Raw genomic sequence first — 27807 nt, forward strand, 5'->3', positions numbered from 1 at the left:
AATTTTTTATTTTATTTATTTTACTTTTAATTTTAATATTTATAAGTAAAATATATTTGAAATATTTATATATAATTGTAAAAATTTTTATTTTTTAAATATAAAAAATAAATATTTTTGATAAAAAAATTTAAATTTATATTAACTTATTTTTAGGAAAATTTGAAAAGTCAAACAATATAAAATATGTTTTCCTAAATAAATAGAGCTTAAAATATCGTTAATATTTTTATTAATTAATTATTTTATTATAATAAATAATTCAATTTTTATATTTAAATTTTAATTAAAAAATAAAATATATTAATAAATATATTTATAAAAGTCTTAATATAATTTTGTGAAAAATTACTTGTATGTTTTAAAAAAAATAATTATTTGAAGATTATATCAAAAATATTTATTTTTTATATTTAAAAAATAAAATTTTTTACAATTATATATAAATATTTCAAATATATTTTACTTATAAATATTAAAATTAAAAGTAAAATAAATAAAATAAAAAATTTTGCATGCAGGCCACATGCATGTTCCCGCGTGGCCTGCATGCATGAAAGGGTTCGGCACTTATAGTGCCGAACCTTTTCTTTCAACGCTTCGTCACACATTCCTGAGGAAGCGAGCGTGGCCACGGGAGCAGTTCACTGCTCCCGTGGCATGGACGAGGCTTGTTCGGCACTCATAGTGCCGAACAAGCCTCAATTTCCACAGTTCGGCACTCTTGGTGCCGAACTTGCAACAGTTCGGCGCCATAGGTGCCGAACTAGCGAGTTCGGCATTATGACTGCCGAACTCGCAAAGTTGACACACAGGATCCGAAAATATTTTCGGATCCTGCATGATTTTAAAAATATATTTTTATTTTAGCATGATTTAAAAAATTGCTCAAGTTTACTTGGTGGCGAGGATTGGCGGTTAATGGGTGTAGGGTTGCTCGTTCGTGCATTATGTAATATACAATGGAGGCTCATTTTTTCCTTGGCTCACGTGTCTCACCTTGAGGGGTCACTTCGAATCATTGTCCTCTACTCATTCAATTCTTTGGTGGTGAGCGTGGTCCATCAAGAGTCTCTTAGCCTCGTCTTTTCTCTTCCGATCGACATAGCTTCCATACCCGAAGTATTTATCGTATGTGAGGTCTAAGTGGCATGATTCCTCTAACCTCTCCTCCACTTTAACCGAGATGAGAGTAGCATTGCAGCAAAAGAAGTTTTTGGCATATAAAATGGAAAAAACGTCGTCTTTTAGCCCGCGTCAAGGGCATCCAATCAAAGCTATCTACTAACTTTCACGGTGGCCTCGCCCGACTGAAAGCTAAGCTGCGAAAGGAATTGGATATGGTGTTAGATCAGGAGGAATTGCTTTGGTTTCAAAAATCTAGGGAGAAGTGTATCCTGGAGGGAGACAGAAATACTTCTTATTGTCATACTAATGCCGTGGTGAAAAGAAACAAAAAAATTATTCGGGGCATAAAACTACAGGATGAGATATGGTGTTTAGATTAGATTGTTTTGGCTTCTGCTGGTCCGGACTTTTATAAAAAATTATATACGAAAGATGCTCCATTTAAAGGGGTTTGTTCTTTCCCTTCGACCTTTCCCCCTCTATCTGAGTTTAATAGGGTGGCGCTTAAAGCCCCGTTTATGAATGAGGAGGTCAAATAGGCTCTATTTGCAATGGACCCTTATAAAGCATTAGGTCCAGATGGTTTTCATGCTGTGTTCTATCAAAAATCTTGGGAAGTTGTAGGCCCACATGTTTGTTCTTTTGCCCTTAATTTTCTTAATGATGGAATTCTGCCTGAGGGGGTTTGTGACATTCTGGTGACCTTGCTACCAAAAGTGGCTAATCCAGAATATATCACTCAGTTTCGTCCTATCTCGGCGTGCAACGTTATGTTTAAAATCTTAACCAAGGCACTCACATGTCGGTTATAGAAGGTTCTGCCTGCTTTGGTCTCTCCTGTGTAAAATAGTTTCGTCCCTGGTCGCCACTTACATGATAAAGTCATTATTCTACAGGAAGTCATACATTCCATGAACTTGAAATCTAGGTCTAGTGGTTGATGATTCTCAAGATTGATTTAGAAAAAGCATATGGTCGACTCCGTTGGGACTGTATATTGGATTCTGTTCAGCAATCGGGTTTTTTCGTCTAAATGGGGCAACATTATTTCGAAGCGTTTACATGCCTGTTCAATGCGAGTTCTATGGAATGGTGAAGTTTCAATGGACTTTAAGCCTACTCATGGTGTTAGACAAGGACACCCACTTAGCCCTTATCTGTTTGTTTTGGGAATGGAATGTTTGAATCATTGTATTGCACAAACTATTCAGGAAGGCTGGTGGCATCCTTTTCCCATCACTCGATGGGGACCGTTGTTGTCTCACCTTTTTTTTGCCAATGACTTGTTGCTTTTTGCTGAAGCATCTCTTTCCCAATTACAGATGATTCTTGACTGCTTGCATCACTATTTCTCTGGACAAAGAATCAACATGAGCAAACTTTGGGAATTTCTCTGGACAAAGAATCAACATGAGCAAGTCTAAGATTTTTTTCTCCCCCAATGTAGACTTGGATATGCAAACTTCTATCTGTAATGCGGCGGGTATGACTATGGTGAATGATCAGGGTGTGTACTTAGGAGTTCCTCTACTACACAACAGACCCTCTAAGGCCCTCTTTGATCCACTTTTATCAAAGATTGACAGACATCTTGCAAACTGAAAAATGCACTGAAAGTTCCACAGCGAATTCTATCATTCCTTTGGCTGGTCTTTCATGACCGTTTGATGACAAATTTAGAAAGGTATCGAAGGGGTTTTACTTCGTATCAAGACTGCTCAGTTTGTGGTGCAGCTGAAGAATCAATGTTGCATATTCTACGGGATTGTCCTCTCGCACAACAGGTCTGGGCGTGTATCTGGGACAGGGATTCGATGTTGCGCTTTATGCTTCTCCCCAAGCAGGATTGGTTTGCTTAGGGATCGTCATTGTCTTCTTTCCTTTTTCTGAATACTAAAGGTATTTCAATCTTGTGTATAACTGTATGGTGGATCTGGCGTTAGAGGAACGAGTATATTTTTTGCAATAACAATATTGCATTGAGATCTAAAATTGCATGCCTCAGGGCCTAAGTTAGTGCAAATGACTCTGTATGGCTACACCACTTGCTCACTTGAAACGTACAGTCATGGATGTTTCATGGATCCCTTTGGAGGATGGTTGGTGTAAGCTTAACACTGATGGGGCATGTAAGGGGAACCTAGGATATGGAGGGCTGGTGGTGTCCTTCGAGATCAATTTGATGTTTAGAAATGTGGGTTTCGGGGAAAGCTAAGTATCTGTTCGAGCACTCCTGCATGGGCTGCATATGGCATGGGAATATGGGTGTCGGCGGTTGATTATTGAAATGGATTCACAGGCGGCTCTCACGCTGTTGGCCTCTATGGAAGATGTACATTTATGACTACGGTGTCTTCTAGTTTAGTGTAAGTCTCTCTAGCTTCGTGATTGGCACTGTCAACTTCGGCATTGTTATCGAGAGGCAAATAAGGTGGCTGACTATTTGGCCAATCAAGCTGTTTCTTCTTGGGCTTATTTGGAGATCTTGCTGCAATCTCCTGCTGCGGTGGCAAGCTTGTTGCTATGGGATCAACAAGTTTTAGCTAGTCCTCGAATTGTTGGTTTTTCTTAATACTCTCTGGGTCTCTCCCCTCCCTTATAACCAGAAAAAAAGTATATTTATAAGGATAAAAAAATATTACCTAATTTTTATGATTTTCACTTTTTGAATTTTGATTTAATTTGTGTTAAAATAGTATTTTGTAGTTATAATATATGATTTAATTTATATCAAAATAATATATCGTAGTATTATATTATTAGTAAAATCTTAATATTTTAACACAAATTCATATTATGATATACAGATTTTAATACAAATCAAACTACAAATTCTGAATAAAGCTAACTGAATAAAAAAAAAATCAGCACAAAGGCAAGAAAAATAAAGAAGAAGTGGAAAGCAGGCCCAACGAGGGCATGATGAGAGCACAACATTTAAACACATATACCCTTGGTAAATAAATTCCAGGGGGAAGCCACTCTTTATACTTTTAGGCACGGTTAACGACTAATTTTGATTTAAAATCTACCATTCAATTTGATTTGATAATTCAAACTGAAATCAGCTAAAATGGTTTGAAATGGTTTTATTATTTGATTGTTTCGATTCAATTTTAAATTTATTTTAAAGTAATTAACATTACAGTTTCAATCTGATTTCAGTTAAACCTAAATTTTAAATAATTTCTGAAAAAAATAAAAAAACACCTCCTTATCTCTTCAATGCAAAGCTCCTCAATTCTTCAACTTCGAAGCAAGTTAACTCTAGGAATTATTTGTGTTTGTTGAAATTTTACATATTTGTTTATAATATTTTATAAGTTTATAAATTCAATTTATAGGCTAAAAGAAACTAAAATGAAAGTGATCAATTTTTTATTTTTTATTTATAAACACTAAATTTATAAATTGATTTAACCAAATAAATTACTGTATTATTCTTATTTAATTTATAAATACTAAACTTATAAATTGATTTAACCAAAATTGATTTAACCAAATAAATGAAAGCGATCATTTCAACTTTTTGATGTGCAGCATCAATTGCAGTAACCATTTCAAACTCTTAAATTTTGTTATTAAACGTGCAGAGTTTTAAAAAAAAAATCATATAAAGAGCTTCCGAATACCAAATCAACTGAACCAGAAAAAAGGGGTTGGTGTACCAGGCAGGCACATGACCAATTTCAATTGTATTATTTTACCTCGCAAATGAGTAAAATTGGCTACAAGATGACATTATTAAAGCCAGATTCAACAAATGATGAAAAATGCATATGCATGGGGATAAAATTTTTAGGATGGAAGTTGCTTATGTTAGACAAACTTGATCATGGGAGTATCATGGCTCAGGTTGCATATTCTCACACTCTTCTCGAATGGACTGGAAAAGAACAGAGGTCAAGTATCGCTCGCCGAAGCTCGGGAATATAACCTGAGAGAATCCAAGTTAGTGAAACAGTTGACTGTGATATATTGCAAAAGTTGAAATTAACTTTAGATTTGTAGAAGGTATAATTGATGATTATAGGGCAACAGAAGAGTCATTCTCAAGACAAAAAGACCAAAAACCATCAGAGTATGCGCATAGATAATCTACTATGCAACCTTTTTTTCTCCTAATGAAATCTGCTAATCTCTGAAAGGGTTAAAATTGCTTTTATTGTCATGGATCTTAGGCCTTCTTATCCTAAAGCACCTATTTGATTTATTCAAAGCTATTAAAGTGGAAACTAAATATGAAAACTAGGCATAACAGTTGTATTTCCAGTGGCTTATCTTTCACAGGCTACGGAGAAAAATAAGACAATCTTCCACCTTAAAGTAAATCATATTGTTTTTACCCCACCAGTCCCTAAAGAAGTCTTATCTTATAAGGGAGAAAAAAAGACACTGCTTAGCAAATTAGAAAAAATCAAGTCCTTAAATTGTCAGCTCAAATTATAGGTTCATAAGGTTCCTACTGCATTAGACAATTCAATGTCCAGAAATGTTTACTCCAATTGTAACTTCACGATTCATAATTTGTTAAAGCTGCTCAAAGAAATTGGTTTTCTCCCATGGTTGATTGGAAAAAGTTAATGAAAGTGGATGTCATCGCTTCTGTAACCCCTGGGCTTGTTTAAATTAAGTGGTTTAAACTCCAAAGCCTTGTAAAATTTTCTCCCTCGATAGATTAAAGTAAAAAAGTTCTATGAAACCTAATTCTACAAACTGATGGTTGGACTAGATAAAATTGATCAAATTACAAATACCAGCCAAGGCTTGTTATTTTTGTTTGCCCATTGTAAAAACATGTTCTAAACAGAGCAATGGTAGCCACTATTCTGGTTCTAGTTTGGAAACGCCAGTTCCAGTTTCTGGGACTATTGGCTCAGGACCAAACCTCAAGGTCCTCTGTTTCCGGTTCAATTTGGTTTGAGACAATCCAATTGTAGGAACTTTTTTTCTTTTTTATAAAGAAAAAAAAATCCTTTATGAACTGGATTGGACCTGTTCTAGATTAAACCTGTGGAACTCTGATCTGGTTCTAGTTTGGGTTAGACTGGCCCGTGCCTGACCTGGACTGTAGATGGGTCCGGCTATTGCATTCAGGTATCATATTGGGCCAACTTCTACTAGACTACTTACACCTTCGGATAAGAAGCAAGCCGTCCACACTACGATTAAGAAAGATTCAGGAGGCTCCAAAGAGCTTGGCCTTGAAATTAAACCACCGACTAATAATAGGGAAAACCCACTAGTTGAAGACAACTTGCAGTATTGCATCACTTCGACACAGTAATTGAAAATCACAACCCTCATATAACTTTACTTCCAAGGAAACAAGCACCAAAAGGAAATTGTGGGTTAGACAGAGCACTAAGAAAACAGATCAGATAGGTCTTAAACTAGATGCATTGGCATGGATTGAACAGAGCACAAAAACAAGTTCATTTTACTGGGACAACACAAATACAAGTGAAACAAATGCTATAATTGCAGCTACTACCATGCACGTGAAACTCTGTGGACAGGGTCCCTGCCCACAAAGAAAAACTGGGGAAATACAATTGGGAGAATGACTCATATTTACATTTCTTTATCAAGCTACAGTTGTAAAAGTCACCTGCTAGCTTGGAATCGTCCCACATCGGGAAATTACGGCAATTCCGAATTGTATATAATAGTTAGCACAAAATTACTAAATAACTTGGGTTAACCATTTTGGGTCAAGTGAAAAATGGGCTCAAATAACATTTAGGCCCGGCTGTTTCAACAGTAATGTTCATGCCAGGTACTATTTAGCATTGAAATTGAAACAGTGTGTTAAGGGGGGAAAGACCTCTTTCGACACTGCTGTAAAATGGAGTTGATTCAGTTGTTTTTTAATTGTTTTTGGAGATTTTACATGTCAAATCCACCTCAAAAACAATATTTATGCCTTTTATTTAGCATATTTAAGATGATAAATTTTTCAACAATGCCCTTAATACCAATAATGCTAGACTTTTTTTGTATTACAGATGAGCCTTCAAATTCATTTATTTATTTCGATCTGATGTTCTGCACTTGTAGAACAAAGCCTTTCATTTTTCAATGCTTCAGATTACCATGTTAAACTGTACAGTTGGTTTCATCATAAAATTGGATGTACTTACTGCAATCAGCTTCCCTGCATTTTCTGCTCTCTTTCCAACCTTAATTGCAGCAGCAGCAGCAGCTCCAGAAGATATTCCAACCTGGAATTAATTATTTATTGAAAAGAGTGAAAATGAAACAAGAATAAAATGAGAGAAAGAGAATACAAATATGGGTTGGGGGGGGGGGGGGGGGGAAGAGAGAGACACTGCAGCAAACATTTGCCATTAATAGGGTAAGTACCAGATACTATCCCATGTTCAGTTGATAGATCGCACAATTCAATATAATTAAAAGAAGGAACTAAATGATGATTAGCATATCAATTGATTCACAAGGTTTAGCGCACTAAAAAAGAAAAAACAAACAAAAAAAAGAGATGCAGCACATCACAAGTGGTAAATAAATAGTTATAATTAATTAATTGCTCAACTTGGATGGTAAAATCATATATCAGGTTGTCAAATACAATGATGGAGAATTTATAAAAATAAAAGCAATATTTTCTAGCCTGAACTTATTCCTGTAAGCATTACATTTACATATGTACCCCACCCCCCACACCCTCCCCAATGCCCACGCAATTAGGTTCTGTTGTGTAGTACTTTAAAATGGTTGAAGGTATGACTGAAAACACTGACCAGTAAACCTTCCTGGAGTGCTAATTGCTTTGCAGTTTCAACAGCTTCATCACTGGATATCTGCCAAACATTCAAAATGTGAAATTTGAGATATGGTACACATTATAACCTGTAATTTTCAAACTACACATTTAGAACACAAGCATATCATGAGCGCGATAAATAAGATGGCTGTGCCTGTCGCTGAGAAAGATAAAGGATGTACCGAGCGCTAAAAGATTCAGATACAAGTTCATAGAGCCAATAGATAAAGTGATATGAAAAAGCTTAATGTAGAAACTAGAAAGAAAAATAATTTATATTCACATCCAGGTTACATTCTCTAATTTCCATCATCACGATGCCAATTGCCAAAATAATGAAACCAGTGCAACTGATGGTAATCACAGTGAATGGTATTCAAAGGAAACATACAAAAGCTTTTTTTAAAAAATAAAGGTCAATGTTATACAACAAAAACATACAAAAATATTTTAAAAAGTAAAGGTTATGTTCAAGGAAAGGCTATCATTTGCAAATCACATTTCAAGAAAAATAAAATAAGCTAGGTCCAAAGAAGCATGCTTGTGCAATACAACTGCAAATGTCTCGAGATTCCACAAGCAACCAACTTCACATGGATAGAAAAATTCAAGTGACTTGAGTAAACAACTATCTAAGAAGACTTCAAAATTTTCCTTACTTTCATTTACTTCAAAATTTTAATAAGCAGGGAATCTGCAGTTTTGTGCAGAGCAAAAATCAACAGTTACAAAGGTGATAAGAGGTGGACCTCTATGACTTCATCAATGACATCTTGATCCAAATTCCTGGGCACAAAACCAGCTCCGATCCCTTGAATCTTGTGAGGACCTGCATTTTCAGTTGGAAAAAGATATAGTATTGCTATATTTGGACGAAAGGGTTTTCACATGAAAGAATTATAAGTTTTTTTTTTTTGGTTTAAATTGTTTGAACAAAAGTTAGCCAAATCTCCAATTAATTAGATTCATGGATATTGATGAAAATTTTTCTCCAAACAGATTTGAGATTACCACTTTATCGGTATTTCATCAAAGAATAACATACTAGAAGCTAGAAGTTGGATCTCATAATTTCAAATCCTTCCATCCAAATGCAAGGTGTAGAAATTGCTATGAAGAAAAGAAGACATAATGCATTGCACTAAAACTAATGCATCACAACAATGTTGATTCTTACCAGGCTTTCCACCTGAAAGTATGTTGCTTTCTGTAGGTTCTATACCAATAACCTGATCCATTCAGACGTCAAATAGGAAAACCAGAGATAAAAATAAAAAAGGAATGAAACTTTCTTTAAAGTTCCAAGTCTTCTATTATAACCCAGGGGAATCAATCTCGGAATAGAACGGTTGACCAGCATGTGACATGGCATAGAAATAGAATAGGTGTACAGAGTTGGCAAACCCTAACAGAAAACAAGTACCTTAATATTAGGATTCTTCTCCTTGAGGAATCGACCAACTCCAGTAATGGTTCCACCAGTTCCAATACCTGCAACAAAGATATCCACTTTCCCTCTTGTATCTTCCCAGATTTCTGGTCCAGTTGTCTCATAGTGTATCTGAAAAATAGACATGGATTTAGTAAATCCAAATTCATTGGTTCCTCAATCTCTATGACCATTGAATAAGCTACAATTTATGAGTTCTAAGGAGCAAAAGTAATATGCATCAATTAGGTAACTGGATGGTAAGCAAAAAAGAATTGCTCAACAAAACTCAGCCTGATGAACATCATTAAAATTCAGAAAATAAGATTGCCTAACAATGTTATAAACATCATACTGAATCTTATCAGGTTTTAGGCCAAAAAAATAGAGTTTCGGATAACTAGACAATGTAGGAATGTGTTCACGAGAGAAAATTTTGCCAAGAAAATTGTCTGTTCAGTTATAAACTACATAAACCAAAGGATCTCACTAAAACTCTAATGTAAAAAGGATGTATCAGCCACATCTATCAGTTAGAGATATGGTATCCTTCTCGACAGGATCTTTCTCATTCTACAGGCAGGTGCCACATAAAACCCACATCATACCAGAAGAAAACAGCATTTGACCAAATAGGACAGAATAAATTAATTCTAAAAATAATCACCAGAACATTAAGGTAATACTATTGAGAGAATGTAACATGTGACAACAAGCAACTGACCTTAGGGTTCGAAGGATTATCAAACTGTTGAAGCATAAAGGAATTGGGTGTGCTTTTCAAAATTTCTTCTGCTTTCTGAACTGCACCCTTCATGCCTTTTGCTGAATCAGTTACAACAAGTTCAGCCCCAAATGCTTTTAAGAGAACCCTTCTTTCCAGACTCATTGATGCTGGCATAGTCAGGATAAGTTTATATCCTTTTGAAGCAGCTATAAACGCAAGGCCAATGCCTGTGTTTCCACTCGTAGGTTCCACAAGAATACTCTAGTTATGGATAAAAAGCTCAGTTAAATTGAATGAAAATCTATATAAAGCTACTAAATGGATGTTGCATTTTTTATGGCAGAGCTACACTGCTACAGTCTACAATAATGATGCATGGAAATAATCTAGTGGCAATTTTTTAGCCATCTTAAATGTGAAACCTATGCATAAAAAGATTTTAAAAAAATAAAAAAATACATGAAGAAATGGTGGACAACAGAACTGATCATTATACTCAAATCAGCTAGACTTCAGTTCCAAATGGACCTGTTCATTAGGCAGCATGGAGCAGGGTTGAGCTGCACCTGAAAGCCCAGCCCAATCCATAAAAATTATTTTTAAAATTATAAAATACATTTTAACATAAAAAATTTGTATATGAAATCTTTATATATAGGGTGAATTATCCTGAGATCCCTAGATTACCATTATTCTCCAGTTTGTCCTTCTGTTTTGACAACTACATTAAAAAGTCCCCAAGTTCTCATTATGTTTATGAAAAAGTTCATCTGTCTAATATCAAAGGCTTGTTTCCGTTACTTGAAATTAAGACTAAATTACCCTCACGATCAGTTTAAGAAATAAGCACCAAATTAAATTATTTGATTAAGCCCTAACCCTATTATCAATTTCCCCTGTCTCAAGTCTCAATCCAAAATCATGCATACCTTTAACGTCCTTTTCCATTATCCCAGCAGCACATCCCTTCTGATGCACAATAATATGGTAGCTTGAGCTCAAGTTATCCACTACTAACTGTTCATTGGTGTTGTACCTCACTGATCTATCCCCATTCCCCATGCCTAGCATAAACAACATTGAGTTTGCTGCAAAGGGTTACTTATTTGAGTTGTAATACACCATTGTTGCCGGGTGCTGGTTATTCCCAATCTAGCATAAGCACATATCAGTAAGCAAATAACTCCATGAGACACCAAAGACATAGGCTGAAGCCAACTTGTGAAGGTTATGAAGAAGAAAATCCTTTGATGGCAATATGAGGTCAATTTTTTTGAAGGAGATAATGGTTTGACAAAAGCTAAGGCGAGCGGTGAGCACAGAAAGGTTTCAACTCAAAACTTAATCGAACCAATTTAATTTGATATTTTTCAATTAGGTTACTTCCATGAAAAAAACTAATTAGCTGGATTGAACCTAACTTTATAAATTACACAATTTTATTTATGCATACACAAGAATATAACCCTATCCTTAACTCCTTGCTTAGTACCTTAACAGCAAAAGTCAAGTTTCTCCGATTTCCGTTTCATGATTAAACATCCATGAGTACCCATCCAACTGCTAAAGCCCCTTCCCCTTCATTCACCCATGCCACAAAGCCAAAGCCTTAAACTTCCTCATCTCTCTCTCTTTCTCATCCATGGAAAGAAATCATGATTTTTTTTTGTTCACAATGACAATACCCCTCTTCTCTCCTCAATCGTTTTCCACCAATTCTTTGATCCACCAAGTTGTTTTGTGCACTGGCATCACAGATCACCTCTTTGCCTTGCAATTTTGTTGGGGCTATTGGGTCTTCTCTCTTCATGCAAGTTGAAAGGGGTTTTCTGTTTTGTTTATTGTATTTTGTCCTCTCATCTTGTTTGTACATCTCTTCAACTTGTAGATTTTGTTATTGTTGCTTAATTTCCAATCTATAGTCACGGAAATTAGAGGATATTTGTTGTACAATATGCCTTTATGTGAATAATCGTTTAGGGTCCAAATGAATTGGTAGGGAAGTGAGGACTTATTTCCTGATTCTAGTGACATGATTTGATTACGGATTCTAGATATAAATTAAAATCTTTGATTATCTATGTAATTATTCTTTGATTATTTGCTTCCTATTCAGTTGTAATTATTTGTGTATAAACAATCATGTAAATCACTTGTAAAAATCAAGAGTGAAATACAATAATACTCTAAAATTTTCTAAAATTCTTCATGGCATCAGAACATTTTTCTGATTTTAGGGTTTAAATTAAATTTTTTTCCTCTTTAGAGTTTCAAAACCCTAGATCTACCTTTTTGGTACTACCCTGTCTAGAGACTTTTTCACAGCTCACCGCCGGCACTAGGAGGATCGTCGGACTGTCGCTGGCCAAACCGCCCAGCTCCGACACTGGAAAGTCAAGCGCGTGAGGCTCACGCGCCCTCCCTTCCCAGCGTGTGAGACACAATTCGACGCTGCTTCACCGCTCCAATCACTCCAATGTCGATTCCGACCCTCTTTCCGGCTTTCCTATGCCGCTACCTGGTCTTTTGGTGATTCGATTGGGCTCTCTTCTGTGTACAACCTTGGGTACCTCCTATTCTTTCACAGTTCATTTGTTTTTTACTATGGCAAAAGATAAAAAAAAAGTCTCGCTTTCTAACTCTGATAATTCTTCCTTGCAAATTAGTCCCGTAAAAATTGATGGAACCAATTATCTTGCTTGGTCAAGGTCTTGTTTGTTGTTTATCAAGGCTAGAGGACTGCAAGACTATATCACCGGTAATAAGTAGCAATCTCATGAGAGTGATCCAAATTTTCCTCAATGCGACTCAGATAATTGTCTTGTTATGATATAGTTATTTAACTCTATGCAACCTCATATCTGCTGCAAAAATATAGAAGGTTTTCTCCTTGTTGAATCCCATATCAGTTTGAGAAAGGGGTAATGTACCCCTTATATGCGCCATAGGCAATCCTTCCCTTCAACTAACTTTTAGGGTGAGTTAGACCTAACCCAAATTTAACATGGCATTAGAGCCAAGCATCTTGACCTATATGTGAGTGACAGATTGCCACCTTCACTTGGAGGTTTTCTGGAAGTCAGTTAATCTCACCACTCAGGCCACTAGCCTCGCCCGTCTCCGATTGACACCTCCCTGAAGCGCCGTCACTAAAAACGCCATCGCGCTGCCGCTCTGTTTCTACATCTGATACACGCACCAGCACATGACCCTTATTCTGGCGAACTTTTCATGCCGGCGATCCTTCCCCCAAACTCCCCAAACTCTAGTCCACCAGCTCTGGTCATCGACCCAACTCTCCTTCACTTATCCGTGGTGAACAATAACTTCGGGTTCACGTCCTGCAACAGATTCTTTTCCTCTTCAAACTCTCTCAAAACATGTCTGAAAAGCAGATAACCCTAAATACAATTCACATGGCCTAATCAAATAGAGCAGACTCACATTCCAAACTGAATTCAAGCAGTCTAAATAATGCAGAATACAAAGAATATCTACTGTTCCGAGCTACTCAACAACATTCTTCTTCAAATATTGTTCATTCTGATAATTCTTTTACTTATCTAACCAAGTCTTTATCCATTGGTTCATTGGTCCTCGACTTTGGTACTTCTAATCATATCTTTGGTAATTCCAATATTTTCTCTACTTTTGTTTCACCTTCTACACCATCTAAAGTCACTTTAGCTAATGGTTCACAAGCTCAAGTTAAAGGGATCGGTAATGTATATCTTCTTCTATCCCCCTTGACTAATGTTTTATTTAACCCTAAATGTCCATACAACCTAATCTCTATTAGCAAATTGACTAAAGATTTTTACCGTTCAGTTATCTTTACTGAATCTCCAGTTGTGCAAGACCGGCTGGAAAAATAATTAGAGTAGGATATGAGTCACAAGGATTGTACTATTTTTTCACTTCTAACTCTCCAACTGCTTTGGTGTCTACGGTCTACCACTCCCGTTGAACTCATTCATAGTCGTTGGGGACATCTAAGTCTAAATAAGTTACGAAACTGGTTCCTAGACTCTCTTCCTTGCCTTCTTTAGAATGTGAGTCTTGTCAACTTGGGAAGCAAACTCGAGCTTCTTTTTCCAAGCGGGTCAATAATAGGGCCACTTCTATATTTAACATTGTTCATTTATATATTTAGGGTCCAAGTCGGGTTAGTACAACTCTGGAATTTTAATATTTTATTATCTTTATTGATGACTATTCTCATTGCACTTGGCTTTTTCTGATGAAGAATCGTTCTGAGTTGTTTTTTTATTTTTCAGAAGTTTTATGCTGAAATCCATAATCAATTTGGTGTTTGCATTAAAATATTGTGATGTGACAATGCAAGAGGATATTTATCTTTCTCATTCACTCATTTCTTGTTTACTTAGGATATTACTCACCAAACTTTTGTTCTCATACCCCACAAAAAAATGAAATTGCCGAGTGGAAAAATCGACATTTGATTGAAATAGCCCACACCTTACTCCTACATCACAATGTTCCATTGCGTATTTGGAGGGAAGTTGTCCTTACTGCCTGTTACTTGATTAACCGAATGCCTTCCTCTATTTTGCAACATCAAAATTCTCATTTTGTTCTATTTTCTAACCAAAATTCCACCCAATTGTCTCTGCATGTTTTCAGATTGTTCATGATCATACTCCTGGCAAAGACAAACTCCAGCCCAAATCAGTTAAATATGTCTTTCTCCGCTATTCACAGCTTCAAAAAGGTTATAAATGCTATGATCCTACTACTAACAGATATTGTGTCTGCAGATTTCACATTTTTTAAAACCTCTCCTTACTTTTCTTCTAATCCAGCACACAAAACTTTTATTCCTAGAGCTTTGCTTATACCTCCGACTCTTATTTCTCCTTTACCTCAAGTGTGTCAATCTCCCACTTCTATACCACCTCTTCAGATCTACACACGTCGGCCTCACCCATTTGCTAATAACAATATCTCTCTAATGCAGATACTTCTAATGACTCACCTACCGTTTCATCACCACCCACTTCGGTCATGCCTTCAGCAGCAATAGCTACTCCTCCTCTTGCTCTCCGAAAAGGTATCCGCTCTTCTCGAAATCCTCATCCCATTTATAATTTTGTGAGTTACCATTGTTTGTCGCCTTCCAATTATACTTTTGTTTCCACCGTGTTTGCTGTTTCTATACCCAAGACAATTAGAGAAACATTGGATCATCCTAGTTGGTGTAACGCCATGGTTGAGAAAATGACTGCTCTTAACAATAATGGAACTTAGAGATAGTTACAATGATACTTTTTCTCCAGTTGCCAAAATAGCTTTGGTTCGCCTCCTTATCTCATTGGCTGCAATTAATCACTAGACCCTTCATCAACTAAGGCATTAAAGATGTCTTTTTTCATGGTGAACTCGCCGAAAAAGTCTATATGGAGCAACCTCTAGAATTTGTTTCTCAGGGGGGTCAGACATAGTATGTCGTCTTCGATGCTCCTTGAATAGTCTAAAACAGTCTCCAAGAGCATGGTTGAGAAAATGACTGCTCTTAACAATAATGGAACTTAGAGATAGTTACAATGATACTTTTTCTCCAGTTGCCAAAATAGCTTTGGTTCGCCTCCTTATCTCATTGGCTGCAATTAATCACTAGACCCTTCATCAACTAAGGCATTAAAGATGCCTTTTTTCATGGTGAACTCGCCGAAAAAGTCTATATGGAGCAACCTCTAGAATTTGTTTCTCAGGGGGGTCAGACATAGTATGTCGTCTTCGATGCTCCTTGAATAGTCTAAAACAGTCTCCAAGAGCATGGTTTGGACGATTCAGCACTGTAGTTTAACAGTTTAGAATGTCTCGAAGTAATTCTGATCATTCCATATTTTTTCGTCGTAATGGTTACTTGGTGGTCTATGTTGATGATATTATCATTATAAGAAATAGTTATGATGGAATCTCTCAGCTTAAACAACATTTGTTAAGTCATTTCCAAACTAAGGACTTGGGGAAATTAAAGTATTTCTTATGGATTGAAGTGGCACAGTCTAAAACAGGTATTGCGATTTCTCAATAGAAATATGCTTTGAATATATTGGAAAAAACAGGCATGTTAAACTATAGACATGTGGACACTCCTATGAATCCAAATGTCAAACTTGTTCCTGATAAGAGAAAGCCACTTAAAGATCCTGCTAGATATAGAAGATTAGTTGACAAGCTCATTTATATTGTCTTTCTAATACATCCTCCACTCACATTGCTTCGTTATTAAATTATAATCTAATAAATTTTACATTTTTAATGCATATTAATTAGAAAGATAATCAATAAATTACTATCTCAAAAAAAGGAAAACATATGAAAAAAAGGAAAACAAGCGTATAATAATAATGAAGACAGAAACTTGTGATTGTGTTTCTTGCTTTCTAATGTTTACAAAGATAGGAATAATGAAGACGATTAGAGAGTAATAATAATGAAGACAGAGAAAAACTTGTGATGATATTGCTTGCTTTCTAATGTTTATGAAGATAGAAATATATGGTCTTACAACAAAATCTTATCTAAAAGAACAAAGTACAAACTCAGGTAGAAAAACAGAGATTACATCAAGTTACGCAACATTCACAATCGAAGTTTTGTCAGAAATCAGGTTAAAATTAAGGTTGAATCAGGGTTGAAATCTAAGCTGAATTAGCGGTAAAATACAGGAGGAAATCTCAAATTCCAACAACATGATAATAATGATAATAATAATAATAATAATAATAAGCAATATCAACTACTAGATAGTGCAGTAAATCAATAATTGCAGAAGAAAAATCATTTATCAGGCTTAAATTCGCAAATGATCCAATAACCACCACCACCCCTCCCCAATTTCTGATAAGATTCCAACTAGGAGCATACATGTACTGCAATGTGCTTCCCCATGGGTGTCTGGTAACTATGTATGTAAGAATATAATCGGTAAACTTGATGGTCTTGATTTGTGTTTTCCTTTTTCTTATTAGGTATATGATTATTAAAAAAATTACTTTGTCCTAAGAAGGTGGGTCAGGGATACCCATTCCCCAATGAAGTTACTAGGATAATATTTTATCCCCGTTGGCACCATCCAGGAGTGCAACCAAACCAGTTGAATAATGTGTACAAGTGGCAGTGTGGGCCAAAAAAGGCCTCAACCATCGCATTAAGAGTACTGCATAAAGAACTGATACAAGCACCCCATATAAAACATTCCACATCACTGATACGAATTTAAGTGCAATGGAAGAGCAGCATGCCATTTATGAAAACAGGTGATAGTCCCACACTTGCACACCACATATGAATGCAAAGTATATTGGGCATAGATTTATAAATCACTTTCTCCAGATAAAACCTTCCAAGGTATTCATGCATATAATATTTGCACACAGCAATAAATTAGATTGCCCTTTAACTCAATATCGTTGTTATTTCAATAAAGGAAAAGATAATTTTCAACAAGATGTCCAAATTTGAGTTAAAAATTCAAAAATGGAAAACAGCATACCAAAGCCACTAGAGGACTGAAACATATTATAATATTATTGCAATTTCCACCACATGCATGAGATGTTATTACCTTTCCAGGTGTTATAACTCCTCTTTCCTCAGCATCAGCTATCATATTATAACCTATCCTGCAACCAAATAGCAAAAACGGTCATGAAAATATTCCACTTATTTCCTCAAGCAACCTTGAAACAGAAATCAATTATTAACTTCACATACACATAATAACACTTGGTAAAAAGTAATTAACTATCAGACTGCAAATTAACAGCTAGTTTCCATTTAAGAAAACTGTCAAAAGCAGCCCTTAGATTAGGGTTTCTACTGATAAGAATTAGGATAAAGAAGAAAAAAGAGACAACAGAAGAAGGTAGAAGAAGTTAGAAGAGTAAGGCACAGAAATAGAAGAGAGAAAGTGTTACAAAGGCAGCAATAGAAAAGGGACCAAAACCATTTATGGTTTATTCTAGAAGGCTAAAAGGAAATAACAGAATTGATGACTCAGCAGGGGGCACGTGAGATAGGTTAGTAGCAGTGATAGGTATTAATTATAAATAAGAGCGTATAGAATGACAAAGGCATGGCTGGTCAGATTTCTTTCCTTGGCTATTTGGCCATTGATATCAATAAAGAAACACCAATTCATCTCTTTTGGGCTGTTTGTCTATTAATTGTTACTTACTCTGCCAAAGTGGTCCAACCTGCCGGCGTTAGTCCATGCCCAACACCAGAATAGAGTCGTGTGTCGATCAGGTGGAGAGGAACACGACAGCCCTGGAAGATGTCCTTGAATCATTTCAGCTGGAACAAGCTACTCAGCAATCTGAACAAGACCAGCATTTCACCAAACTGAAATCTCTCTTGACTTCCTTCCTCCAAGGTAAATCTATCGCTCTAGATGATTCCAGAGCTACCCAAATACCCACTATTGATACATCCCTTTCCCCTCTTCTTCCCCAATCATCAACACCACCTTCTAGTACTTCCCTTACTAAAAAATTGAGATGCCATTGTTCAACGGGTAAATCCGGTGGGTTGGATTGCTCATGCTAAGCAATATTTTCAGATAAATAACATAGTCGCTCATCTCAAAGTGTCCCTTGCAATGGTTGCCATGGATGGAGCTCCACTCCATTGGCTTCATTGGCTGTGGCAACACAAACCTGATCTCACATGGCCACAACTCACCTCTAAATTGCTTCTTCGGTATCGTAGGGATGCCATGGATAATCCTTTTGAATATTTGGCTGCAGTGCGCCAAATGGGATCTGTTGCTAAGTACATCAACGAATCTGTGATGAGAGTTGCTCAGGTACCCCTTCTCCCTGATGCTCACTCTTTAGGTTATTTTTTAAATGGGTTACGAGTTGAAATTCGTGTTAGACTGCATTCCCATAAAGCACAAGATCTTCATTCCACAATGAAGATTAGAGAAGTAGAAAGGGAACTACAATACCAGTTGGGCTCTCCACATTCTCCTCAGCTTATTCCTTCAAATACTCGGTTGGGCCCTCAAACCTTCTCCTTCAATTTTTTCTCCCCAACCTTTAGCCACTTCAGATCCAAATAAAAGCCCCAAACAGACCCTCCATTACTCCAAAGATTCTCATCCTTCTCGACCACCCGATAAAAATTAGGTCCCAACCATGGCCAAAACACTCTGACCTCCACCGCCTGTCAAAACATCCTCTGCCCCACCTCGCCAGCGTTCCCTCCATCATTTTTCCCACCAAGAATACCAAGAGCTACGTTATAAGGACCTCTATTTCCAGTGTAAATAGCCTCTATTTCCGGTGTAACATCCTCTGCGGAAGATGAACCGGCCTTAACTAAGAGTAAATTGGATAACCTAATGGTCGATTCTTCTGAGGTTTTTCCTCTTTATATTGACGAAGGCTATTTTTCTATGATTGAACTTTCTTTCTTTGTTGTTAGGAGTATTATACATTCCAAGTCTATGAAATTTTAAGGCTCAGCAGAATCTCTTCTCGTGATTATCATGGTCGATAGTGGTAATTCTCACAATTTCATCTCCCAATGATTTGTTGAAACTTGGAAATTGCCTATACAATCAACTTCTCCTTTCTCTATGATAGCCACAGGGTATCTTCTGCTAGTGTTTGTCGTAATCTTCAATTAAAGGCTCAATCCCTATCCTTCATTGTCGATTATTATATTGGGCGTATCATGGCTTGAGAAATTGGGAGATGTCCAGATTAATTGGCCGCATATGACGATGTCGTTTCTTTGTGGGGACACTTAAATCACTATCAAAGGCGATTCTTCTCTCTGCCAAACACCTCTGTCTCTTTAGGCAATACACAAGACAACTGATATATCTTGTGTTGCCCCTGCTATCGCAAGTTACTTCTTTCTCAGTTCCAGAAATTACACTACCACCTACTCCTGCTGATACTCACACCGATATCACAACTCTCCTGTTTGAAGTTTTTTCAGAGCCCATTACTCTGCCTTCCCAATGCCATTCGAACCACCGTATTCCTCAGGAACTAGGAACGAATCCCATTAATGTTAATCCGTATTGGTATGGGCACACCCAAAAGGATGAAATTGACATGCTTTCGGCGATTTTGTGTCGACTGCCGCCAATTGAACGCCAAGGCCACTATACCGGATAAGTATTCAATTTTAAAAAATATCGAGCTCCATGTAGCTAATCAAGCATCTCCTATAGTTAGAATATCACCAGATCGGGTAGCTTTGGAGAATGTTCATAAGACGGCTTTTCAAACGCATTCGGGTCATTATGAATCCTTGTAATGCCCTTCGGCCTAACAAATGCTCCAGCCACTTTTCAATCAGTTATGAATGATGTATTTTGCCCATATCTTCGCCGCTTTGTGCTCATTTTTTTTTATGATATTCTGGATTATAGTCCCAACTAGAAATCTCATTTGAAGCACCTTCGGATAGTCTTACGGCTTCTCGCCTCTCATCAATGTTTTTGCCAACCAGAAGAAATGTAGTTTGGGTAAGACTTCAATTGAGTATCTGAGTCATATAATTTCTACCCACAACATTGCCATGGATCCCTCCAAAATTTCGAGTGTCTTACAGTGGCCACAGCCAAAAACTACCACTGCCATCAGGGAGTTTTTGGGCTTAACAGGTTATTACCGGCGTTTTATTCGCAATTTGATCAGTTGAAGCAGCCATTACCTCTTCCCCAGTATTGTAGATGCCTGATTTCACAAAGCAATTTGTCTTGGAATATGATGCCTCCGGTTCTGGTATTGGCGTCGTATTAATGCAAGAGGCACATTCCAAACATTGGCCACTTCAGCCTATGAAAGAGAGCTGATGGTGTTGGTACTTGAAGTGAATCATTTGCAACCTTACTTAATTGGACAAGTTTTTGTTGTCAGAACATATCAACTGAGCCTTCGTTACTTATTGGAACAACCCATTACAACTTCGGCTCAATAACAATGGCTCCCTAAGCTTTTGGAGTACGGTTTCACTATTGAATACAAGTCTGAATCACGCAACTGATGCCCTTTCTCGAAAGGAAGAGGAGTTGTTAACTCTGTCAGTTATTTCTTTTCCTACCTAGTTGGATTGAGACTTACTGGCAGATGATATATCCAAGGATTCTTTCCTCCAACAGATTATCACTGACTTGGGTAAAGATCCTTCCCTTCATACCCATTATATTCTCATAAATAAGTACCAGTGTTTCAAGGGCCGTTTGGTACTTCCTGCTACATCTCCATGGATTCCCAAACTTATTTCGAAATTTCATTCTACATTATTGGAAGGTCATTCGGGTGCCCATCGCACCTATAGGCGGATAGCTGCCTCTTTTTATTGGTTAGGGATGATGAAAATGGTAACTCAATTCATGGCCGCTTGTTTGATTTGTCAACGTGTTAAGCATGACACTCAATCTCATGCTGGTCTTCTACAGCCGCGGCCTATTCCACAAAATATCTGAGAGGATATTGCTCTTAACTTCATCACCAATGATATTGATTGCATCTTGATCATTGTTGATAGACTATCAAAATATGGCCATTTTATTCCCCTGAAGCACCCATTTACAGCCAAGAGCATAGCTGAAATTTTTACAAAGGAGATTATCCGCTTGCATGTTATTCCTTGAACCATGGTAAGCGACAGAGATCCCATCTTCCTTAGCTCCTTTTGGACTGAAATTAGCTTCGTTTTAGTTCTGCATACCATCCGCAAACAGATGGAAAAACAAAGGTTCTTAACAGGACCATTTAAACATAATGGCGCTGTTTTTCCAGTGAAAAACCGAAGACTTGGGCTAAATGGTTAAGCGGGCAGAATACTGGTATAATACAGCCTTTCAAAGTGTTGTGGGCAAGATCCCTTTTGAGATTGTGTATGGTCGTTCCCCTTCCTCTCTTACTCCTGGTGAAACACGAGTTGATTTAGTTGCTCATTCCTTAGCTGATCGAGACGAAATATTAAGGCAATTAAAATTTAACTTACATAAGGCCCAACAACAAAGGAAAAACACAGCAGACAAGAAACGTCGTGATCTGGAATTCTATGTTGGTGACCAAGTTTTCCTTAAGCTATGTCCTCATCGACAATAATCTATTTCTTCAAGAGTTAATTAGAAATTAGCTGCCCAATTTTATGGTATGGTCCTTTTCAAATATTGGCCAGGGTGGGAGTGGTTGCATACAAGTTAGCATTGCCGGCCTCTTCTCGAATTCACTCGGTTTTCCATGTGACCCAACTTAAACGTGTCGTTGCAAATCATACTCCTGTTTTGAATACACGCACCATTCATAAACAAGAACTTCCAATCCAACAACTCTTAGTTCATTGGGTGGGCCAATCGAATGAGAATGCTACTTGGATTGACGCAGCTGACTTCAAGGGCCAATTTCCTTTGTTTAGCCTAGTGGAGAAGGCTTCTTCTTCAGGGGGATGTGATGTTACAAAGGCAGCAATAGAAAAGGGACCAAAACCATTTATGGTTTATTCTAAAAGGCTAGAAGGGAATAACAGAATTGATGACTCAACAGGGGGCATGTGAGAGAGGCTAGTAATTGTGATAGATATCAATTATAAATAAGAGAGCATAGAATGAGAAAGGCATGTTTTGATTTCCTTGTATGTGGTGACTCCTTGTGAGTGGCTGGTTATACTCTACTATAATCAGATTTCTTTCCTTGGCTATTTGGCCATTGATATCAGTAAAGAAACACCCATTCATCTCCTTCAGGTTGTTTGTTCATTAATTGTTCCTTACTCTACCAGAAAGACTCGAGAGAAAGAAGATATTCTTGTATTACTTGGTGGAATGAAAATCTCAGTTACAGGGTACTTTTATACTCACTTAGCTAGTAAGTGTCATTAACTTTCTCTATCAAATCTAAGAAATTCTCTAACTACTAATGCAATTCCCTCCAAAAGCTAACTGATTCTTTTCCCTCCAACAATATCAAGTACGTGACAAAAATTTAATTCCACTTAACTATACAGTTATAATCTCATAGAAGTTAACAATGAAGCCAGCTCAACATTTTAGCTTTTTTGCATGAGTATGAGACTTTTCATTGACAAAACAAGGTGCTCATAAAAGTTAAAGCACTGACACTATCAGATTTATTATTCTCACCTGTCCTTGACACTGCAACACGGTTCCATGCTCTCAAGTTTTGCAGCAATGTTTGCAACAGATCCCTTTGCAATGTTGTTTAGGTAAACCATAGGTGTTTTTCCAATAAGCTGTATTACAAAGAAAGCGAAGAAACAAACAAATAACCATTAACACAAGTGCTTTCAGTTGGTTAACAGACTAAGTTACTGATAACTTAGTATAATGAGAAACACAGTAGAAATTGAGAGAGAATCAATATAGTCAGTTCATAAACACCTTTCTGATTATATATGAAACCAACTATCTATGTGGTAATTATAGAAAGATACTGGTAGGTTAATTTCACAAAAAATTAGACTGTTTAGATAAAAAAATTTTGGTTATTTCCTAATGGGAAATATTTGCCCGGACGCGGTCCACCATAGACCAAGGCACGCTAAGGCACAAACAAGTGGATCCTGCAAAAAAATATATAAGACTCACTTTAATATCTCTTGGTACGTGGGTACAGGGTAGACCAGGTCCCCTAAAACTTTCCCATTGCTAATTGAATGTTGAGAAAGGCATATATAACTGCAGCAGTATACAGTTGGCTTGATAATATAATATCTACTAATTACTTGATAGCATTTATTCAAAAAAAAAAATTACATGATAGCAATGAACTATACGACAACTGAACGCAGATGGCTTACTTGTTAGGTTCTGTTTGGACAGTATGAGGGAATGGTAATTAATGGAAGGGAAAATGAGGGAAGGGTAAACAGGATTATAATTAAAAAAAAAAATTGCATCTTTGGAAATAAGTGAATTAATGGAAAGGTAAAGGAAACGTATTGTATATTAACAAAAAAGTATAAAGAAAAAAAAGGGAGAAGAAAAAAAAAATACAAAACTACCCTCACCTCCCCCTCCTTGAAGATTTGAGATTTGAGGGAGAAGAGGCAAGGCTTACCCCTCCTCCTTAACCCTCATCCAAACAGAGTGTTAGGAACGACATGATCACAGTCGTGAAATATCAATATCATCAAATTCTCAATTATTAAACTAAACCCACTTGAGCAATCCATTAAACTCTTCCATAAATGTTTCAGCTATCCATTACAGACTAAGAAACAAACAAAAACTCCAAAATTCTCCACAATGAAACTGACAAATTCAGAATTCTGACAAAAGAATGCGAGAAACCAACCTGAGTGACATCCTCAGCAATATTGAGGCCTTCAACCTCAGTTTGTGGCTTAACGGACACTTTGCACACGACAGACGAAGCAGAGGAACCATAATTGCACTTCTTGTACTTGAGACTCAAGTGAGATGTGGATATATCAGGAGCCACCAGGCACTGTTTGAAGAAAGGCTCAGATGAAGAGGAGGAGAGCAAAAAAAGCTCCGATTTTGGGGATTTCAAGACTGGAGATGTCAACCGATTCATCATTAGAGAAGCTGATGTTGCCATTCGTGCGCCGACCAAAAATGGGGGCCTTTCCCCTCTTTCCTTCAAGCAAAGCTCTTCCAAAAACGATAGCAGCTTCCTGATAATGTAATTTTTAAAGGGATTTTATGTTTATTTTTTCAGGTTTTTTCCGCAAAATTACCATCAAATCCTTAATTTTTTAAAAAAATCACTATTTTATTCATATTTCAAAATCATTCTATTTTATAAAATTAAATTTATATTTTTATAAAAAATTAAATAGTATAAATATTTAAAATTATAATAATTAAATAATATTAATAATTATTTAATATAAATATTTAACACTAATTAATTTATTTTTAATATAAAAATTAAAAAATTAAATTTTATAAAATATAGAAATATTTTAATTTAATAATTTTAAAATATGAATGTAAATTTTTTAAAAATTCGAGAATGTTCAACAATTTTTTTTTAAAGGAAAGATTTTATGTTTAGACATGTATTTAAAGATATGGTTAATATAATTAAAATTAAATTTTATATTTTTTTAATTAAAATTAAAAATTGAAAGAATAAAATTTAAAATTTAAAATGTACTTATTATTATATTAAGTTTGTAAGTGTAAAATTAAATTTTATATTATTTTTTAATATATTTTTCATATTAATATTCCATCATTAATTTATTAATATATTTTATTTCTAAATTAAAATTAAAAAAATATTTTCATTCATAGAAAAATATTTTTCATACAATTTATTTTACATAAACAGACAAGCCTGAAGGGAAAAGAAGAGTGAGAAGAAAGAAAAACACCGGACGGAATAGCGTCCCAATTCATTCCCAGCAAGACTGCAACCACGCACACAGCGCCAAATGATTGTGGTCCACTTCAACAAGTACCACTCATTTTCCGAATAAAGAATTCACAATTCAAGCCATTGAATTAAATAATGCAATTAACAAAAACATACCCAATTAAAAAATAATAATAATTATCTAAACTTGGAATGGCCAAGGCCAGTTCTTCATCTCCTCTTCTTGATATTTCCCACCGGCGGCCAAAGAACCACCACCAGCACCGCCACTTCCTTCCACAAAAGCGTAGTATCTGAGCAAAAATGCCAGAGTCAAAACAACCCATTCCAAGCAAAATATCAACACACAAAGCCCACCAGCCAGCTTCAATATCACAGCTCCATCTTCTTCCCTAACATAAGATTTCAAGTACCCCAAGAAATCTCCAGTCTGTGTGAAGATCAACACCGATACTGACCCTTGAAATATTGCAGTGAGTGAAATAGTCACCATGTGAGCTGCATACCATTTGCTGGACCCAGATGTGGCGACGGCACTGCCGGAGACGGCGCCGATGATGGTGAGAATGTGGAGGAGAATGAGGAAGAAGCCACAGAGAGATGGAAATAAACGCAGAGAGAGTGTAAGGAAGATGCAACTGGAGGCCGCACTTAGTAGAATGTAGTTGCAGATTAAGAAGAATTTGTGCATCCGATGGTGAGATTGAACCACCGGTGAAGATTGATTATGGCGAATGAAGACACCCATTTTTGAATTTGTAACGTGGGAAAATTTTCAGGCGAGGAAGAAGAAGGAGAAGAAGAAATTTTCGGTTTCTTGAACAAGATGAGGAATCGAATGCTTAACGGTAGGATTATATAGGAGTTCAAAATACCAACGGCTAGTTCTTTTATCATATTGTGATTTGAGATCTGCATTATTGTAACGGCTAGTCGATCGGCTAGTTCTCCCTTTTTCCGTTACCTTTAATTATTAATGGGCGAAAGGTTCTTTGACAGAGAATTTATAGATTTTAGAAGGGAATGAGAAAGAGTAATATGATTGAAATTCAGTTCAAAAAAAAATTATGGAAATTTCTTTTAAATTTTAAATAGATGCTGATACGAAAATAACAAAACAAATAATTTAAATAATGAGTATAAAAAAGGGGTGAAATTCACGCTTTTATTTTCAATTTTTTTTAAATAATGTTTAAAAATAATATATATTTTTTTTAAAGCATAACCATTTTTCTTTTCTTCAATAAATATTTTATTATATTTTGCAAGACTTAGTATATTAATGTCATTTCCAATGCTGTAAAATATTAAAATAGTTTAAAATCATCTTTAATTTTTTTCATTATTTTTAATATTAAAAAAATATTTTATTTATATTTTTCTCTCTTCTTAATATTATATTATTTATTTTATTTTAAATTTATTTATCCATTTCACTTTAAAATTTCATATAATTTTATATATTCACCTTAAATATTTATATATTTTATATTTTCATTCAATATTCAAATATTCAATTATATTATATAGATAAATAAAAATATATTAATTATAAAAAATTATTAATTAAATATTAATTATAAAAATATATTAATTAAACATTAATTATAAATATACACTATTTAAATATTAATTAGCAAATTAAAAATAAAATAGGTTCATACATACTAAATTATCAATAAAAAAATACAAGCTAATTTAGATTATCATTTGAATTTATATATTGCTCCCACAAATATTCATTACGAAGTGCGAAATGGACATCTTTATCCTTAATTTTTTTGTGTCAGAGCAAAAATGTAACATCTCTTACCCGTCTATATAATAGCTCAGTAAAAGATGCCTAATACTATATTATATGCAATTATATATATGGACTTAAGTTAGCTTTTACATTATAAATTGTTATTTAGTTTGTTTAAATACATGTTAATTCACCAAATAATTTTAAATGGTGAAACTGCAAAAGTCTCCCCTATTTATTACCAATTATTCTTATGAAAAATAGTCATAAAATCTCAATATTTGTTCATTTCACATTATTAAATCCATAAATAGAACAAAATAACTTAAAATAGTAAACACATTTATTTATATTCGTACTATTTTCAACACTCATTTATAGACTCTTGGTAGACTACTAATGTACATGCCAAACATAAACAACCTCTGTACAAAACTTATGAATAACTGGTTATGATGATGTCTCTCTGCTGATGCAGAACCAGACCTCCTAACTGTTGCTTCCTCTATGCATGGAAAAGTCCAATGCGCTGAGCTTATGTCTAGTGGGTGAATAACAATATATATACATTCAAATATAAGTAGAAATATTCATGATAGTTACAATAAAATCCTTTTAGAAAAT

The 27807-nt window shown here is 35.6% G+C and overlaps 2 protein-coding genes across 2 annotated transcripts; both read right to left on the reverse strand.

Moving 5' to 3' along the window:
- Positions 1–4769: 4769 nt before the first annotated feature.
- LOC110624564 (cysteine synthase) lies at positions 4770–24739 on the reverse strand. Its single transcript, XM_021769764.2, has 10 exons — positions 24390–24739; positions 23216–23325; positions 17666–17723; positions 10069–10332; positions 9339–9476; positions 9093–9144; positions 8665–8744; positions 7893–7952; positions 7272–7352; positions 4770–5065 (listed from the first exon to the last, which is right to left on the reverse strand). Exons 1-10 carry the CDS (start codon positions 24654–24656, stop codon positions 4973–4975), a joined length of 1203 nt encoding a protein of 400 aa, XP_021625456.1. The 5' UTR covers positions 24657–24739; the 3' UTR covers positions 4770–4972.
- A 685-nt stretch (positions 24740–25424) lies between these two features.
- LOC110624588 lies at positions 25425–26282 on the reverse strand. The gene has a single exon (XM_021769791.2). The coding sequence runs from the start codon at positions 26185–26187 to the stop codon at positions 25621–25623; it is 567 nt and encodes a 188-aa protein (XP_021625483.1). The 5' UTR covers positions 26188–26282; the 3' UTR covers positions 25425–25620.
- Positions 26283–27807: the final 1525 nt, after the last annotated feature.

The sequence above is a fragment of the Manihot esculenta genome, chromosome 1 (genome assembly GCF_001659605.2).
Source record: "Manihot esculenta cultivar AM560-2 chromosome 1, M.esculenta_v8, whole genome shotgun sequence".
Taxonomy (NCBI): domain Eukaryota; kingdom Viridiplantae; phylum Streptophyta; class Magnoliopsida; order Malpighiales; family Euphorbiaceae; genus Manihot; species Manihot esculenta.